The 18,901-nt window shown below is 40.4% G+C and overlaps 1 protein-coding gene across 2 annotated transcripts in view; it reads left to right on the top strand.

The window, feature by feature from the left end:
- Positions 1 to 18,901, top strand: part of LOC103016226 (ubiquitin-conjugating enzyme E2 E2) — a 362,459-nt gene that overhangs the window by 275,051 nt on the left and 68,507 nt on the right. For both annotated transcript variants that reach the window (XM_057545015.1, XM_057545014.1), the window contains exon 4: positions 2,985 to 3,117. In XM_057545015.1, coding sequence (XP_057400998.1) covers positions 2,985 to 3,117 — 133 coding nt within the window. The remainder of the gene's footprint in view (positions 1 to 2,984; positions 3,118 to 18,901) is intronic.

The following is an 18,901-nucleotide window of genomic DNA, read 5'->3' as shown; positions in this document are numbered from 1 at the left end:
TTACTATTCTAATTTTGCTAGGAGTTTTTATCTTAAATAGCTATCATTTTTAATAAAAAAGCACCTATGGAGTGCTTTTTCTGCACCTATAGAGATTATCAATTTCTTCCACTTTAATGTGTTATAAGGTGAATTACAATAATAATTTTCTATTATTAAACTATCCTTGCATTCCCAGAATAATCTGAACTTGGTTAAGATGCATGCTTTTTTGGATTTTGGGTTTTTTGGGGGTTTTTTTTTGGTGTCACCATACAAAAATGTTCCATAATTATTGACTGTATACTTCATACCTGTGACTCATTTATTTTGTAACTGCAAGTTTGTACCTCTTAATCTCCATCACCTGTTTCTCTCATCCACCAACCCCCTCCTCCCCTCTGGCAACCACCTGTTTGTTCTCTGTATCTGTGAGTCTGTTCTGTTTTCTTACATGTATTCTTTTGTTTTGTTGTTTAGATTCCACATGTAAGTGAAATGATGTGGTATTTGTCTTTCTCTGTCTGACTTATTTCACTTAGCATAATACCCTCAAGGTCCATCCATGTTGTCCCAAATGGCAAGATTTCATACTTTTTATGGCTCAGTAATATTCCATTGTGTGTATATATATGTACCACATCTTTGTCATCCATTCATCTATCGATGGTACTTAGGTTGCTTTTTGTATCTTGGCTAGTGTAACTAATGCCGCAGTGAACTCTGGGATGCATATATCTTTTCAGTTAACTTTTCAAATTACTGTTTTAATTTCTTCAGATAAATACCCAGAAGCGGAATTACTGGATTGTATGGTAGTTCTATTTTTACTTTTTTGAGGAATCTGCATGCTGTTTTCCATAGTGGCTATACCAATTTACATTCCCACCAACAGTACACAAGGGTTCCCCTTTTGTTCACATCCTCGTCAACACTTGTTAATTGTTGTCTTTTCGATGATAGCCATTCTGACAGGTGTGAGGTGATATCTCATTGTGGTTTTTTTTTTTATTTATTTATTTATTTATTTATTTATTTATTTATTTATTTATTTTTGGCTGTGTTGGGTCTTCATTTCTGTGCGAGGGCTTTCTCTAGTTGCAGCAAGTGGGGGCCACTCTTCATCGCGGTGCGCAGGCCTCTCACTATCGCAGCCTCTCTTGTTGCGGAGCACAGGCTCCAGACGCGCAGGCTCAGTAGTTGTGGCTCACGGGCCCAGCCGCTCCGCGGCATGTGAGATCTTCCCAGACCAGGGCTCGAACCCGTGTCCCCTGCATTGGCAGGCAGATTCTCAACCACTGCGCCACCAGGGAAGCCCCATCATTGTGGTTTTGATTTGCATTTCATGATTAGTGATGTTGAACATCTTTTCATGTGCTTGTTGGCCATCTGTATGTCTTCTTTGGAGAAATATCTATTCAGGTCCTCTGCCCACTTTTTAATAGATTGTATGTTTTTTGATGTTGAGTTGTATGGGTTCTTTGTATACCTTGGATATTAACCCCTTATCGAATGTATCATTTACAAATATCTTCTCCAATTCAGTAGGCTGCCTTTTCATTTTGATGATAGTTTCCTTCACTGTGCAAAGGCTTTTTAGTTTGATGTAGTCCCATTTGTTAATTTTTGCTTTTGTTTCCCTAGCCTGAGGAGACATATACAAAAAAATATTGCTAAGATGTCAATCTTAGATGTCAAAGAGTGTACTGCCTTTGTGTTCTTCTAGGATTTTTATGGTTTTAGATCTTACATTTAAGTCTTTAATCCATTGTGAGTTTAATCATGTATATGGTGTGAGAAAGTAGTCCAGTTTGATTCTTTTACATGTAGCTGTCCAGTTTTCCCAGCACCATTTATTGAAGAGGCTGTCTTTTCCCTATTATATATTTTTCCTCCTTTGTCATAGACAAGATGCATGCTTTTTTGATATACTGCTCAACAATGAATATTTTGTAGATATGAACTAATTTCAAAATAAGAAAGAAGACAAATCTTTGTTGGCAATAAAATCTTCCCAAGCACTTTAACAGGGTTTCCCACTTTGCTACAGGGTGCGAGGGGAATTTCTGGCTGTTAGATGTACATATTAGCTTGACGGGGCAAGAGGAACGCTGGAGCTAAACTGTAATCTCGCTTTGCCTTCTGTTACCCTGGGAGGATTAACACAGTTTAGTTGACTTGTGTGGGCCTTATTTTCCTCGGTGCGTCTCTCTGCAGCTGGGGGATGTATGTTTGCTGCTAGTAGCCACATGGCTTCCCTCGCTTCACTGTTAACCCAACATCATCATCATCCAATAAACATTTACTTACTAGGCACTGAGGACAAGGCAAAGTCTGTTCCTCAAAGAACTTCCAGGGAGGGATGGAAAAAGCAGACAGTTACACAACACAGGTACAAAACAAAAGGAGGCATCTTACCTTTTACAGACCACACTAGTTGGAGGGTGTGGGCGTTGGCCAGGAATCTTTGGGTGGAGAGACAAAAGAAGATTCAGATGGGAATGATACTTGAGCTGAGTCTTATGAATGATGAACATTTACTGTGATCTCCATGAACCTCTTTTGTGTTCTTAGTTAACAAAGGATTAGAGTATTTTTTTTCTCTAGTGTCCCTTGTAGCTTTGAAAATTTATCTTTTTGACGCTATATCACCCTTTTCAGGATCTCAGAAATAATTTTATGCTTTATTAAACATTTGTGCTTCTACCTCTGGTCTACGGTCCTTGGAATCTTTAGTTTCATAAGTTTAGGGTTATGAATGGCAAAACAGAATCTGCTTGGTTCTGTTTTATTTAGTAATACCAACATATTTTACTTAGTAATTCCAACATATTTCATTTATAGAATACTGATGATATTGACAAGTGACTATGTAGAATTAATCTATTAACTTCGGTGTGTTTTTATGGAATGGCTCAATTTATTGTTACCATAAATAGATATTTTTTAAATTCCAAGCTTTATTATAATCTCTAAGCACATTTCATTTGTATGTCTTATTTCAGTGCTGGACCCAAAGGAGACAACATTTACGAATGGAGGTCAACTATATTGGGACCCCCAGGATCTGTCTATGAAGGAGGGGTGTTCTTTCTTGACATTACCTTTTCACCAGACTATCCATTTAAACCCCCCAAGGTCAGTATGAAGTATTTATCCATTTTTAGCAATATGTATTGTTGCATATATATGTGTGTGTGTGTGTGTGTGTGTGTGTGTGTGTGTGTGTGTGTATATATAAACGTCTTCTTCAGTGTATATACCTAGGAATGCATGTCTGTTCTCTTAGCATAGGCAACTTCCCAGGGCTGATTGTATGTAAATGGAAACAGAATGTGAAAAATTGTTTATTCCCTCACCCCAGCCCTTTACGCATACTTCGTTGCTTTTTTCATCCTTCCTCATGTCGCCTTTCTGTGGTACATGCTTGAGTGTAACATAAGACAGCATGTTACGGGTGGAAGCAGGGGCAGAGGGTGGGCTGGTGGCAGCCGTAGAGCCAGGGGAACCAGACCTGACCTGGGGTGACGGAGCCCACCATGGCCAGGCTTCAGGAGCCAGCTGCCAGCTTCGAGTTCGACGCCTCCAGGGCTCAGCTGCCCATGTGAATTCCACATGCGCTAGAGTGGAGAGTGTGACCCACAGAGACTGAGCAATCATGTCAGGGAAATGCAATAAAGAAGAATTTATAATAGTCCATTAATAAAAATGATGGATTAATGAAAAGCCATACATAAATGAAGGAAGTATAAGAGCAGCGTCATCAGAACATGGGCGAACTTTCACTTACTTAAGACAAGATTATATCCTTTAAGAATTCTTCACATAACTTTCTACTGCCTGCAAGTCGGTCATTTGACGACTTTAAATTCATTCTTTTTTTTTACTTTTTAATTTATATTGGAGCATTTTTGATTAACAATGTTGTGTTAGTTTCAGATGTACAGCAAAGTGATTCAGTTATACATATGCATGTATCTATTCTTCTTCAAATTCTTTTCCCATTTAGGTTATTAGAGAATATTGAGCAGAGTTCCGTGTGCTATAAAGTAGGGCCTTGTTGGTTATCTGTTCTAAATATAGCAGTCATTCTCCCCTTTGGAAAGGAAAAGACCCAGAGGACATTGACTCTGTCTGCTGGGCACCAAGCAGAATTCTTACTTCACCTGGCTTAACTTCTCAATGTAGAGAGAACTAAAACCTATTTGAGTTGTCGGTTGGAGTGAACAATTTAAAAAGCAAGCCTCAGACTAGACCTTCACCTTCCTGTGATCCCCCTCCCTGGCTTCTACCTCTCCTCTTTTATTTTCCTCTCTTTTCCTTTCTTCCTTCCTTTCCATTGCAGTTTGGATCTTGTTTTGGTATCAAAGCAAAAAGTAATAACTATCATTTTACCAAAGAGGAAACCCATGCACAGAGAAGCTAAGTAACTCCCCAGCATAATCCGAATGATATCAGGATTGAATCCAGGAAGTCTGGCCCCAAAGCCCGTGTCCCTCACTACATTACACAGTACATTTTATCCAAGATGACAGAGCTGGTGGCACTGGGAACACCCAGGGCTGCATTTGGTCGGTTTTTAGTGATGAAGCCCCAGTATAACTGATCTTTATTTTCTCCTTCTGCTGGGTGGGTACCTTATGTCTCCCCTTCTACTTTGGACCAGCCAATAAGTCATCCGGTTTTACCTGTCGCACTGCCGGTGACGTGAGGACCTTCCTCTGCAGCCCCATCAGTAACGGAAGCACAGGTGGTGAGGAGGAGGGAAAACTCAGATCAGGCAGTTGTGCTGCTTACAAGCCTGGTGTGGTCTGTTCTATGAAACATACATATCACAGAATGCGTGGGCTTATCCAGCTTCTGCATGACAGAAATGTGGAGATGAAACACACCCAGGAGGGAAAACGGATTAATAGGTTAGATAAAATAATTCCGTTTCTGAAAAGGCCTCCTTGATGGTCTCGAAGGATCGGCCAAAACTATCAAGATGGAATGTAAACGGCTCAAGGTATAGTATTTATTTCATTGAAAGTTCAGAAAGAAATCATGATACAAGATAGGAAAGAGAGACTTATTTTATTGTCATATAAATAAAATGTGTGGCCTTCTGACTGAGTACAATTCTGTGGGAACTTGAAATTCTTGAAGCCTTAAGGAGATATTTTTAGGAGAACAATCTCTGGAACTCTGAACCCATCGGATGGTATCAGAGGTGCCTCATGCCCTTCTGAGCTCTTCATTTTCAGAAGGACAAACAGGAATAAGCTGGAGAGGGAAAGAGCTATTAGCATTCTTGAGTTTCTTCACTGGAGTGGGCGTCCGCTATGTGAACCCATCTCTCCTCCGAAACACCCTAGTAAGGCTGGGATGTTCCCTTTCACAGAGGAGGGGACTTAGATGAGGTTTGGAGAGGTTTTCTAATAATATACAGCCAGGAGTCTACTGAACTTGGCCTCCAGGGACCATGTGCTTTCCACTGAATTATACATAGTTACCCTGGAGATGTTTACTAGGAAAAATAGGACCCAGGAGGAATGTGATAGCTGTTCTCTGATGTTTCAGAAACTGTGTGGGGGTTAAACTTGCTCCTCGATGGCTGGATGGGACAAAAATAGAAGCAGAAGGGTGTCAGTTACAGGGAAGCAGATTTCGATTCCACGTGAGGAAAATCTGACCCATCCCCGGACAGTCTGCGTTTGAATAGCTTTGCCTCTGAGACCAGGCTTCCCTTTCCTGGGAGTGTTCAAAGAAAAAAGCTGAATTAGAACCTGTCAAGAATACTGCCAGAAAAAAACTAAAAACTAAGTCCCTCCAGTGGATAAATTTGATTAGACAATCTATTAGGACAGAGAAAAATCAAACTTTGGTAATCAAATTATCATTTAAATGCACATTTATTAGAAACCCGTGGGACGTTTTCAAAGCAAATTACCACCACATAATTTGTCAGTTTGGGAAATCGGATTTTGTAAACAGAGGTGTTACTCTAAAGGGAAAAGTTTGCCAGTGTCTTGAAAGCTGTTCACTAAAACAAAGACTTACTAATAATTTGGAAGTACCATGCCCATCCTTTCTAGTCTCCTGTTACTCTAAATAGTCCATATCTGTGATTAAGTCTTGTTTATTTCTCTATTGCCTTCATCCTTTGCTCTTTTTCCAGTAATCTTAGGCACACACTTCGATTCATGCAGCATTTTCCAGTGCTCTGAAGAATGAACCAGGGTAGCTGTAGGTGTCAGAGAGAATCGTTGATGAGAGCAGAGGTTCACAAATCAACCTGATTCGCCATCTGATCGTTATCAGATATCTACCATAAAATGAGTCTGTTTTGCCAGTGAATCCATGAGATCCCTTCTCCCAAACTCTCAGACTGGGAATCCTTACTGAGAACTTTTAACTACTGTCGTGCTCAAATCTGTCACTTAAAGGGCGGTGGAGTGGCTTGGATGTGTCTTCTTGCCACAGGGACTCTTTGAGTATCCCACACTCCAGCACCTAACTTCTCACACTTTCAGAGGAACCATTCCAATAATTCCTTCCAGAGGTCACCTAACTTCTAACAAGGCAAGCAAAACACATTTTTCATGCAGTATGTAAATGTTCATTACACTTAGTATACTAGTTTTAAATCAGTCAAGCACCAGTTGTACTGTCAAATGCTGTATCTCAGTACAATTTTTAGTCCACTGATTTTTTTATCTAATCAATATGTTTATGCCTCTTTTACCAAATGCATGGTATGTCTGTCTGTATGATACTGGTAGTTGTCTCTGATGCCAAGTCTTTAGTTGAAAACTTAACCACCAATGATGTCATTTCTCTGAGAAAATGTCTGTTTAGTGAAACTTTATCCAGGAATAGTATATATATGGCCAGAAAGAAAAGCATAATACTCCCATAACCTTGTCTGTGGAGCCTTTAACCATACTCAAATATTTAAAATATTTTTGATCAAAAAAAAAAAAGAAAAGCATCATAAATCACTGGTATGTCCCAAAGTCTTTTAATACTGTATTTCTTTTTCAGTGTAGACGTACATTTTAATGTTATAATTCAGATGTCTATTTACTTGTAAAGTAGGAGTTGTTTTATATCTTATTGGGGATTACATTTGCACACTCATATCATAGATAATTACTCCTGTGCTCAAAACCAGCACTTTTTAAATAGTCTAATGTGTAAATATTTTCATGTGTACTTGAAAAATTCAGAAGCAAAATAATGGAATATGTTTTATTCCTATAGTATTTTTTTTCTGCTAAAAACCCTTTGAAAAGATTGTGACACATGTGTCTGGTGTTTCGTATCTTAGAGATTCTGATGACATACATCCTAAGGATAAGGGGTCTTGTTAGGTAAGAGGTCAGAGCTGTGTTTTTGTGCTGGAAATACATAGACATAGGCTATTCCTAATTGGCTTTTTCTGTCTCCCTGTGGATCTGGATATTTTATAAAATAAATAAATAAGTGGACCTTCTACGTAGACCTAAGAGTGGGTCGGTAGAAGGATCAAACGTGCTTGTTGTTTATTTACTTTTAGTATCTCGGCCCACCTACGCCCCAGTGAGATGCACTATATTGATGCTCATATCTGTTACTGGAGAGCATTGTTTTCGTGGTGATGGCAGGACAGTATCTGCCAGTAGGTATTTTCCAAAAAGGAATGATAAAATTTGTGCCTAGGATGTTTTAAAAAAGTAAACAGAAAAACTACAGGCATACATATTTGTTTGAGGAAAAAAGCTCGTTAGTATTAGTAGTCTCTAAAAGCTTTTTAATGTAGCGTGTTCTTCCATTACAAATTGCATCAAATACATTTTAAAATAAATCTTAACTTAGAGATCACTTCAGAGTGTATTGTATGTTTTATGGTTTGGTTTTGTTTTTTATGAAATTAACTGTGGTTTGCTTACTAATGAAAAGTCAGTTAATAGGAAAGGTATTCATTGCTTTCACACAATGAAATAGATAATTTAGGTCCATTAGATTTTAAAAATTTTCATTTTCTTAAATTGATAGGTCGAGGCTAATTGTGAATAAAGTAGCTAACTAGTTATACAAGAAGCAACGACACCCAGCATTTGAAAGCCAGAGAGAGATCTGAAACTCAAGTTCATCAGGGATTTCCATAATTTTATTCTAACTAGGTTATTATTATTCACTTGCTTTTGTTGTTGTTGCTGCTTCTGCCGCTTCTCAAAGAAGAAAGCTGACAGTGTCCCCCAGCATTTTCAGAGAGAACAGTGGTTTACACGTGTAACCCAACTGCCTGCTCATTCACTCTGGTCTTGGAGAGAGAGCACACAGTTGTCATGGAGTGACATGAATTTACTTGTCTTTAACCTGCGTTCATGCGTTCATATAAAGCCTGGCCATGGATCAGGAGCTTTCACACGGATTGGCTTGCCTATTTGACACGTCCAGTTGAACACCCAGCGGTCAGGTCCCAAACCAAACTGTTGATGACACAACCCACCCGACTCCTGCCAATCCAGGTCCCTCAGCGCTCCCCACCTCAATGTATGGGAACTCCATTTCTCTAGTTGCTAAAGCTTAAACTCTTGACTCTCACACAGCCTAGCCAGATCCCATCTCACCAGCTCATAATAAATATTCAGAATAAACCCAGATCTAACCATTTAGTAATACTCTTTCTAGTAGTAACACTCTGGCCCCAGCCTCCACCAGCTGCTTCCCTCCCCTGGATTATCGTGGAGTCTCCTATCTGATCTCCCTGCTTCTGCCTTATCCCTCCTGCAGTGTATACCCCTGCATCAAATGATCCATTCATAGTGTGAATCAGAGTATGTCCATTCTTGGCCTAAAAACTCTCCATGATTCTCACCTCACTAAGTAAAAGCACGCAAGGCCTTACAGAATCACGCTGAAATCGCCAGCTGTCACTCTTGGTTCAGATACTGTAAGCAGGCTCCTTCCCTGGAGCCTTGACATGTGCTCTTCCTTCTGCCTGCATTGTCTTCCCCCAGAAGTTCACATGACACACTCCCTTCCTCCCTGCAGGAATCTGCTCAGTGTCACCTTCCAGGGAAGGTCTCATGTGACTACCCCCGACCACCTTATGCTCCTGAACTCCCCCTACCCCACCTGCAAACGTGGCTTTTCTCCATAGCACTTCTCCCTCGTGGCATCCTGTGTTTCTCTGTTTATGAGTTGGTGATACTTCCCTTTCTCTAGTTAGCATGTAAGCTCCACAAGCCCAGGCACTTGTCTATGTTTATGTCACTTCTGAATTCCCAGCGCCTAGAACAATGCCTGGCGATCCAGTAGGCCTACCATAAAAATGTGTTGAATTAATTTAATCCATACAACTTTGCCGTAGAGACAGCATTTACCCTCCCACACACACTTCATAGGTCAGAAAACTGAGGCCCGTGGAGGTCACGTGGCACACAGGTCACATAAGAAGTAGGTAGCGGAACTGGAGTTCAGACCCAGTTCTCAACCGAACCTTTCATTCCCCAGGTACAGTGAAAATTTAAATTACTTAAATCCTGGAAGAAGGCACACTTGTTCTTGGATTTTACACTCTGGTATAAATTCACTATATTAGATCATTCTCTAAAACAGGTTTTTGGGAGGGAGATGAAAGAGGTGATCCAGGGAGGGAAGAACGCTACGAAGAGATTCTGAGTCCCTTGCAGTTTTGCCAAAGGCACCTGGGGCTCTTCACCAATGAGTTCCTAATTAGCAGACTCTGCAGTATTAAGTCTGTGTGGAACAGTAAATACTGATTTCTGGATTTTGCTAGCCCTAAGCTAAAGGAGTAGTCATTTCCTGGGTATAAAAGGGGAACATACCTCAACATAATAAAGGCCATATACGACAGACCCACAGCTAACATGATACCCATTGGAGAGAAATTGAAAGCGTTTCCTCTAAACTCATGAGCAAGGCAAGGATGCCCACTCTCACCGCTCCTATTCGATATAGTCCGAGAAGTCGTAGCCAGAGCAGTTAGCAACACAAAGGAATAAAAGGCATCCAGATCAGAATGGAAGAGGTAAAATTGTTATTATTTGCTGATGATATGATCCTGTATAGAGAAAATCCCAGAGAATTCGTCAAAAAATTGTTGCAATTAATCAATGATTTCAGTAAAGTGGCAGGATACAAAATCAACATACAGATATCAATTGCATTCCTTTACACTAATGATGAAGCATCTGAAAAAGAAATAAAGAAAACCATCCCATTCACAATAGCATCAAAAACAATGAAATACTTAGGAATGAATTTATCCAAGGAAGTGAAAGATCAGTACAATGAAAACTATAAAATTTTGCTGAAAGAAAGTGAAGACACAAACGGAAAGACATCTCATGTTCGTGGATCAGAAGAATTAATATTGATAAAATGGCCATACTACCCAAAGCCATCTAGAGATTCAGTGCAGCCCCCATCAAAATGTCAAAGGCATTCTTCACAGAAATAGAAGAAACAATCCTAAAATTGGGGCAGAACCATGAAAGATCCTGAATAGCCAAAAAAGAACAAAATCTGGAGATATCTGCTCCTGGATTTCAAACTATACTACAAAGCCATAGTAATAAAAACAGGTACTGGTACAAAAATAAGCACATCTACCAGTGGGACAGAATAGACATCCCAGAACTGTATGGTCAACTAATATTTCAACAAGGGATCCAAGAATGCTCAATGGGGAAAGGATAGCCTCTTCAACTAATGGTGCTGGGAAAACTAGAAACACACACAGAACAATGAAATTAGACCCCTGTCTCACACCACTCAGAAAAATCAACTCAAAATGGATCAAAGACTTAAACATAAGACCTGATACCCTAAAACTTGTAGAAGAAAACATAGGGAAGAAGCTCATCCTTACTGGTCTTGGCAGTAATTTGGGAGGCACAACACCAAAAGCACAAACAACAACAAAAATCAACAAATAGGGCCACACCAAACCCACAAGCTTCAGCACAGCAAAACAGACAAGTAACAAAATGAAAAGACAGCCTACCAAATGAAAGAATATTTCTGCAAAGCACATATTGGTAAGAGGTTAATGTCCAAAATATATAAAGAAGTCAGTCAATTCAATAACAACAGCAACAACAACAAAAAACCGATTGACAAATGGGCAGAAGAACTAAATAGACATTTCTCCAAAGAAGATACACAGATGGCCAACAGGCACGTGAAAAGATGCTCAACATCACCCATCGTCAGGGAGATGCAAGTCAAAACCACAATGAACTATCACCTCACACCTGTTAGAAAGGATGTAATCAAAAAAGATAAGAGACAACAGGTCCTGGTGAGGATGTGGTGAAAAGGGGTCCCTATCTGTTGGGAATGCAGATAGGTCCACCCACTATGGAGGTTCCTCAAAAAGATTAAAAATGGATTTATTTACCATATAATCCAGCAATTCCACTTCTAAGTATACACCCAAAAGAAATCAAAACAGGAATTCAACGCGATATATGCACCCTCATTTTTATCACAGCATTATTGACAATAGCCAGGATACAGAAACAACCCAAATGCCCATCAATGGATGAATGGATAGAAAAGATGTGATACATATACACAACAGAATATTATTCAGCTGTGAGAAAAGAAAATATCCTCCCATTTGTGACAACATGGGTGGACCTTGAGAACATTATGCTAAGTGAGATAGAGAAAGACAAGTACTGAATGATAGCACTTATATGTGGAATCTAAAAAAATTAAATGTGTAAAAAACAGTAAAACGGTGGTTACCAGAGAGGATGGGGCTGGGCGGCAGGGTAAGAGTAATGGTGTTTAAAGGTACAAACTTGTAACGAGTAGTAAATAAGCCATAGAGATGCACAGTATAATGAATATAGACCAAATATTGTATTATAATTATACAATTGATAAATATCACTACATCGGCAATCATGTTACAGTATACAAATTTATCAAAGTAACACATTTTACACCTTAAACTTATACAACGTTGCGTGTCAAATTTATTCAAATAGGTAGGGAGATCTAGAGAGAGAGAGATGGATAGATGGATAGATACATACATAAATGGATGGATGGATGGATAGATGCATAGATAGATAGATGATGGATGGATAGATAGATGCATGAACTGACTAACTACTTTTCTACGTGGAGACCCTGACCCTGGGCTGGCTGGTCTTCAGCGTTGCCCAGTTGAGCTGGCAGGAAGCTGGGCTCTGCTCTGGCTCTGGAACTCCTCCATCTCCATCCTCAACCTGCCAGGGACCAACTTCCTCTTCCTCTGCTGCCAAATTATCCGTTCCCTGGAGGGACTCCTTACTCCTTCCCTTCTCCCTCATCTCTGTCCTCAGCCTTTTCACCACGGTGTCGCCACAGGCCTGAGCATCCTCAGGACCATTAGCGCTGAGCACTGCCTGTCGGTCTCGTGGCCCGTCTGGTACCACTGCCACTGCCCGAGAGACATGCCAGCTGTCGTGTGTGCCCTGCTCTGGGCCCCGTCCCTGCTGAGTGTTCTGGGGGGAACTGCTGGGGCTTCCTGTTTCGGGGTTCTGACCAGGTTTGGTGTCCGGTGTTTGATTTCGTCACTGCCGCATGGCTGATGGTTGTACTGGTGGCTCTCTCCAGGTCCAGCTTGGCCCTGCTGGTCGGGGTCCTGTGTAGCCCCCAGCAGATGTGGTGACCGGGCGCCACGTGGTCATTCCACTCACAAGGCTGATCTTTCTTCTCTTCGGCCTGCCCTTTGGCTGTGCTGGATTCCGAATGATTCCAATCTGCTCTTATATTATCTCAGAAGGACCAGATGATCCTGTCTCTTAACAGCAGCACCAAGCCCATCATTGACTTTTTCTTTGGCTCCTTTAGGCACCCGAGGCATCAGAGACTCTCGGGTTGGTTCTCCAGGGGACTTTGGAGGACATAACTGGGGTGAGGAACAGTGGAGGAAGCCTTCCTCAGGAAACTGTGGCGATTTCAGGAAGCAGGTTCGTGCAGTGATTCTGTATCAAGCAGGGTTCAGTCAGAGCAGTGGTACAGCTGGTCCTCCACATCCACGGAAATACTCCAGGATCTGCAGTCAGTTGAACCCACAGATGCAGAACCCAGGGATAGGGAGGACCAGCTAGGAGGGGCTTGAACATCCTCGGATTGCCATGTCCTCCGGGAGTTACTGGAACCCATGCCCTGTGGCTACCGAGGGAAGACTGTACTCATAGGAGAGTCTACATGCAATTGTGTAAGGAGATATATATGTAGCTGTAGGACCCCACACAACAGTAGGTTCTGGTTAAATTGCCTCTGGGAGGCTGTTGTCTGATGCTAGAGCTTGAAGTCTGCAGGGCAAGCTAGAACCCGGGAACATGAGCTAAAACCCACGAGAGCTGTCGGGAACTCATGTCAGTCTCTCAGCACCTGCGGTTGTGATGATACAGGAGTTCTTCTGAAGAAGGTGGCTCCCGGCGCCATCGAGGTAAATAAACACGCCGCCGGGCCAGGGGTCAGAGGAGCTGAAGGAGTTTCCCGGGGAGGGTGGAGCCCTGCGCCAGTGAGATGAGCCTACAGAGAAACAGCAACACCTATGAGCACCCTGATGCCCTGCCACCAGCCTTCCACACATGGAAACCATCTCTCTGCTCCCTTCTTTCCAACCACCAACTCTTGCGCACAATGCCTCTTGGTGCCCACCTAACCAGACACATGTATGGAAGGGAATTCTGCACAACACAGTTCAGCCTAACCAGGCTGGCACTTTTCAGACCCATCACCGCTTACCATTGTCAACTCGGCACCCGTAAACACCTCATTAAACCCCACTTAAGTCCAAACAAGATAATAAAGCAAAGTCAAGCTTCTCCCTAACCCTGACACCTACACCGCGTACACCTGAAACATAGCATTCTTTTTCCTAAAAGAGGATACATCTTTTCATGTGCTATACACCATTTATATATCTTATTTGAAATGTCTGTTCAAGCTCGCTATCCATTTTTATTGTTGTTTGTCTCTTTACATTGATTTGTTGGCACTCTTTATATATTTTAAATAAAAATTCTTTGTCAGATTTATGTAGTACAAATATTTTTTCCCAGTGTGGGACTTGCCTCTTCATTTTTGAAATATCTTTTGGTGGGCAGAGGTTTTTGTTTTTTATGTACTCTATCAAATTTTTTATTTTATGGTTAGTGCTTTATGCATTCTGAGAAACCTTTGACTACTCCCAAGGAAGCAAAGGTATTCTCCAATATTTTTTCTTTTTTTTCTTTTTTTTTTTTCAATTTAAAGGCCTGCCTTTTATTCTGACATTACAGCTTTTTGCCATTTTATTGTTAAAGTGTCCTTTTTTTCAAGAAATTACGGTCCTTGTACATTGTAGATAGTAGATCCCCCTCCCACTCATCTATTTTCCAATTTTTTTTACAGTATCATAATTTTTGCTTTTACATTTAAATGTATGAGCCATTTCAAATAAATTTGTGTGCAAAATTTGAGGTAGGGGGTCAAGGTTTCCTTTTGTCCCATACAGTTATCTAGTTGTTCCAGCACTGCTTGTCAAAAAAACATTCTTTACCCCCATCACCCCCATTGAATTATTTAGCCCCTCTGTCAAAAACTAGCCTTTGAAGTATGGGACTGTTTCTGGATGTTCTGATCTGTTGTCTTAGTCTATTCCAGGAGTCAGCAAACTATAGCCTATGGGCCAAAGCCAGCTCACTGCCTGCTTTTGTAAATAAAGCTTCACTGGAACATAGCCATGCCTGTTCGTTTACATGTGGTCTGGGGCTGTTTTCACGCTCCAGCACCAGGGTTGAGGAGTTGTGAACGAGACTATATGGCCTCAAAGACTAAAATATTTATTATCTAGCCCTTTATAAAGCAAGTTGGCTGATCTCTAGTCTATTCTTAAACCAACACCCACTGTTCTGATGACTGTCGCTTTGCGCTAAGTCTTCAAATCAGGTAGTATATGTCCTCTTAACTTTGTTTTTATTTTTCAGGATTATTTTAGCTACCCAAGTCTTTTGCATTTGCCTAGAAATTTTGGAATAAACTTCTCAATTGCCACAAAAAATCCTGATGGGATTTTGTTGAATCTATTAATTAATGGGGGGATAATTGACATATTAGAATAGTCTTTGAATTTAAAAAGTAAAAGAAATCATTTCGCATTTCACAGGTCAATTTCATACTTAGTGCCGAAACAGCCTTATATCCTCAGTATCATGACTGGGATATTGCTTACATTTCATGAGTCAGTAATTTGTCTTTTTAGTTCGTTCTCCTTTTTCATAAACCTTTTTAAAATGCTATACTATAATGTTGTGAGAAGTTTCAGAATCAATGTGGTGAATAAAAATAGAGCAAAACAGTGGTCATTGTCTTCCTGCTTTTAAAACAAGGTACATTGTATCCATCTGTGTGCTGCAGCAACTGCCCCAGCTACCACCAGTATAAGAGTTACTGAAAGTAGGATTGGATTTTGTTTGTTTTGAGGGCAAGGAATACCAACTTTATTTGTTCTAAACCAAATATGCCCATAAGCTAATAGGAAATCAGCCATTAGGCTGACAGGAAGTTCAGTTTAGTCACATTTTGGGTGGATTCCTTTCTCCCTAGCTTTCCAGAATCTGATGCAGTTACAAACTTTGGAGAACGACTTTTGGTTTTCCACTGTCTCCTCTGAAATGCTTATTACCCAAGCCAACGTAATCTCTTCAGATTGGATCAACTTAACCACCGACACCTTTGCCCAGCTCTGATGGAGCTGGTGTGTGATCTGCCCCTCTGATATCTACCATCCTCCCCCATCAGAGCCTGACCGTAGATATGGGGGCTTCGAACAAGGGTTTTGCTATGTCCCTGCACGCTCTGGAATTCCTTCTCTGTGGAGTGTGCCCTCCTTCCAGATGGGAGTCGGTGTTTGTGGATATTACTGTCAGCATATCTGGGAGAAGTGGGCAGGTCTACATCTCTTCACAAAGGTGGTTCTTCTACCGGGAGGTTAAATGAACAAAGGAAACTGGAGTGAGACATTCGGATGTTTGGAAAACAAGGAGTTCTCTTGCCGTCACGGCCAGGGAAAGATGGCGACTCGTTTATCGGAGAGATTTTTCCAAAGAAAAAGTTACAGATCTAGACAAGTGACACCCTCTCCTCATGGGTTTTCTGAAAAGAAAAGGGGGGAGCCGCTTCAAGGTGAAGTTTTCAGGATCCCAAACATCAAAAGATAGGGACCCAGTAGTCCCAGAAAACAGCACTGGGAACTCGGAAACACCATGGCCCATGGAAAGTTCAAGGACAGAAGGACGATGTTGAAGGAATGGTGTGGTGAAGAGGGTTGCCTTCTGCGTTCTGCACCAGAAGCAACTTCGAATCTGACATTTTTCCAACCTTGTAGGAAAGAGCCCCTGATGGGACCAGATCAAGACGTGGAATAGACACCCCGGGTTGATTAAATGTCTGTCAGTTTTTAAACAAATCACATCCACTTGAGAAATGGGATGGGGAAATGGTATTCTATGTGTAAGAAAAAAACTGTAATATTCTCTACTTTAAAAGTTTACAAAAGTAAACGTGTTACTTTTGTTTGGATCGCTATAGATAATGTTAGATAGATAATGTTATTTTGTTCAAGTTTGGGTAGAGTGGGGAGGTCTGAGTTAATCTTTAGGACGTCCAGCCAAATATCACCCCATTATAGCAAATGATCACATTTCCTTGATTTTTTTTTTTCCTTAGAGTTGAAACCAGATCTCTTGATGAGATAGCAGCCACTCAGAGATTTGCTCAAGCAGGTCCAAGGAAAATTAGGGAGAAAAGAATGTTCTCAGTTCCCAGTTGGTCAAGATCAAAAAGTCAGTATGTAATTATGACTTGTCACTGAGTTAGGGGAAAGCTATGGTCAGCTGGCCCTTGGAGGTGTTATGCAGGTCTCACCCTGCAGAGCATAAGAAGAAACAAAGTCAGAAGTTGAAGCTTGTGAGTGAAATAGATTGAGAATCAGACAGTGACACTGATTTATTCAGACGGGTGTAGCTATTCTAAGCAATCAGATACATTCTTCTGATGGTATCAGTATATCAGGAGAAACTTGCCAAAAATTCTTAGAAGTTGGTTGCTTTTTAAAACGTCTACTTTAAGCCTAATTTATAAAGCAGAGATTCATTGAGCCCTTACTACTTTCCAGGCCCTCCATATATAGACATGAGTAAGAGGCACCCCAGGAAGCATGGAGACAAGGAAGGTCTCCGGAGACAAGTTAGGGGCTTTGTTTCCAATTCTGTTGACGTTATGATGGTCGTGGAGCATGGGGTACTAGACATCATACTGTATTTTATACTAATGTTATACTGTACTTTTGCATTCATTATCCCACTTGGTCCTCTCACTTTGAGAGGCAGGTTTCATTATCACGGGAAGCTAAAATTTAGATTAAATAATGTGATTAGGATCACATAGCTAATAAGTGCCAGGGCCGGGATTCAAACTCCTGGCTTCCTGATTTCCAGTCCTACACTTTTCACACCTAAAGTAGCTGAGCTGTGCTGAGCTGTGATCTTGCTAAACACAGAGTTATTCAGTTTATTGACAACAGCCATACTTTCCATCACCCCATTGCATTCTTTTATGTAGTTAATGGAGAACATCCTTTTTGCCTTTCTTTCTGTGGAGAATTAGGTTAAATATGGGGTTTTGTTTTGGCATTTGCCAAGTTATAAACCTGTACACGTACTGTATATTTATGTTTCCTGTCTACTTGGCTACCAACTTATTTTAAACTCTGTCTCTATAGATTATATAAAACAATAGTTTCTACAACAAGGTAATAATACATAAAGAAATGTGTTTATTTCGGATTATTTCCAGTTATTTTCTTCATTTCCACACTTTTTCTTATCTTCCTTCTTTCTCAATTTAAAACATCACCTCTTCTTTAGTGGTTTGTCTTTAACCAGACTATTTCATTTTTTAAAAACAGTGTTAAATAGGTGATATGCACATACACCGTAAAAAGTTCAAACAGCACAAAAAGTGTGCAGTAAAACTGTCTTCCTCCCCATTGCCTGGCATTCATTCCCCTCCCAAAGACATCATTTTTTTCTGCATTTGCTTTTTTTCATTTATCATCTTCAAGATTCTCCCCTATTCATATATGTAGATCAGCTCCATTATAATGATACGTTATTTCATTGAAGGAATGTTCATAGTCTACATAACAGGTTCCCTACAATGGACATATAGGTTATTTCCACTATTTTGCCATCACAAATAATGCTTCACGGACTATCTTTGTACTTGCTGTCTTTCTTGTGTAAATATAGCTGTAGGACAAATTCCTAGAATTTCTAGATTGCTAGAACAAAGGATGTGTGCATGTTCAATTGTAATAGGTATTATCCAGCTTGCTCTCCAAAGAAGTTGTACCAAGGTTCTCCTCCCAACTTAGGTGCATCTGCCTTTTCCCTACATCCTTACCCAGGCAATGTGGTACCACCAAATATTTGACCTTGACCAATCTGATAGATAAGGAAGAATGTTTAATTATAATTGCATTGCTCTTATTATGAATAAGAATAATACCTTTCCGTGTGCCTGAAGGTTGGCCTTTTTCTTATTAAAAAGAAACCTTATAGGAACCTATGCTTTTGGGAGTTCAGATGATAGGTAGCATTTTTTAGCAATAAATTATTTATAATTAAGGTATGTTCCTTGTTTTTGTAGACATAATGCTATTGCACACTGAATAGACTACAGTATAGTGTAAACATAACTTTTATGTGCACTGGGAAACCAAAAAATTCATGTGACTCACTCTGTTGTGATGTTTGCTTTATTATGGTGTCTGGAACTGAACACACAGTATTTCCAAGGTGTACCTGTATAAAAATCAGGGCAATTGCATTAAGTTTGCTCACAGAAATGTTCGAAAGCATCTTCTTAAAGCAGT

The sequence above is a fragment of the Balaenoptera acutorostrata genome, chromosome 4 (genome assembly GCF_949987535.1).
Source record: "Balaenoptera acutorostrata chromosome 4, mBalAcu1.1, whole genome shotgun sequence".
In the NCBI taxonomy this organism is placed as follows: Eukaryota; Metazoa; Chordata; class Mammalia; order Artiodactyla; family Balaenopteridae; genus Balaenoptera; species Balaenoptera acutorostrata.
Note: the sequence above shows the minus strand (reverse complement) of the source record. Positions and strands in the feature narration are given on the sequence as shown.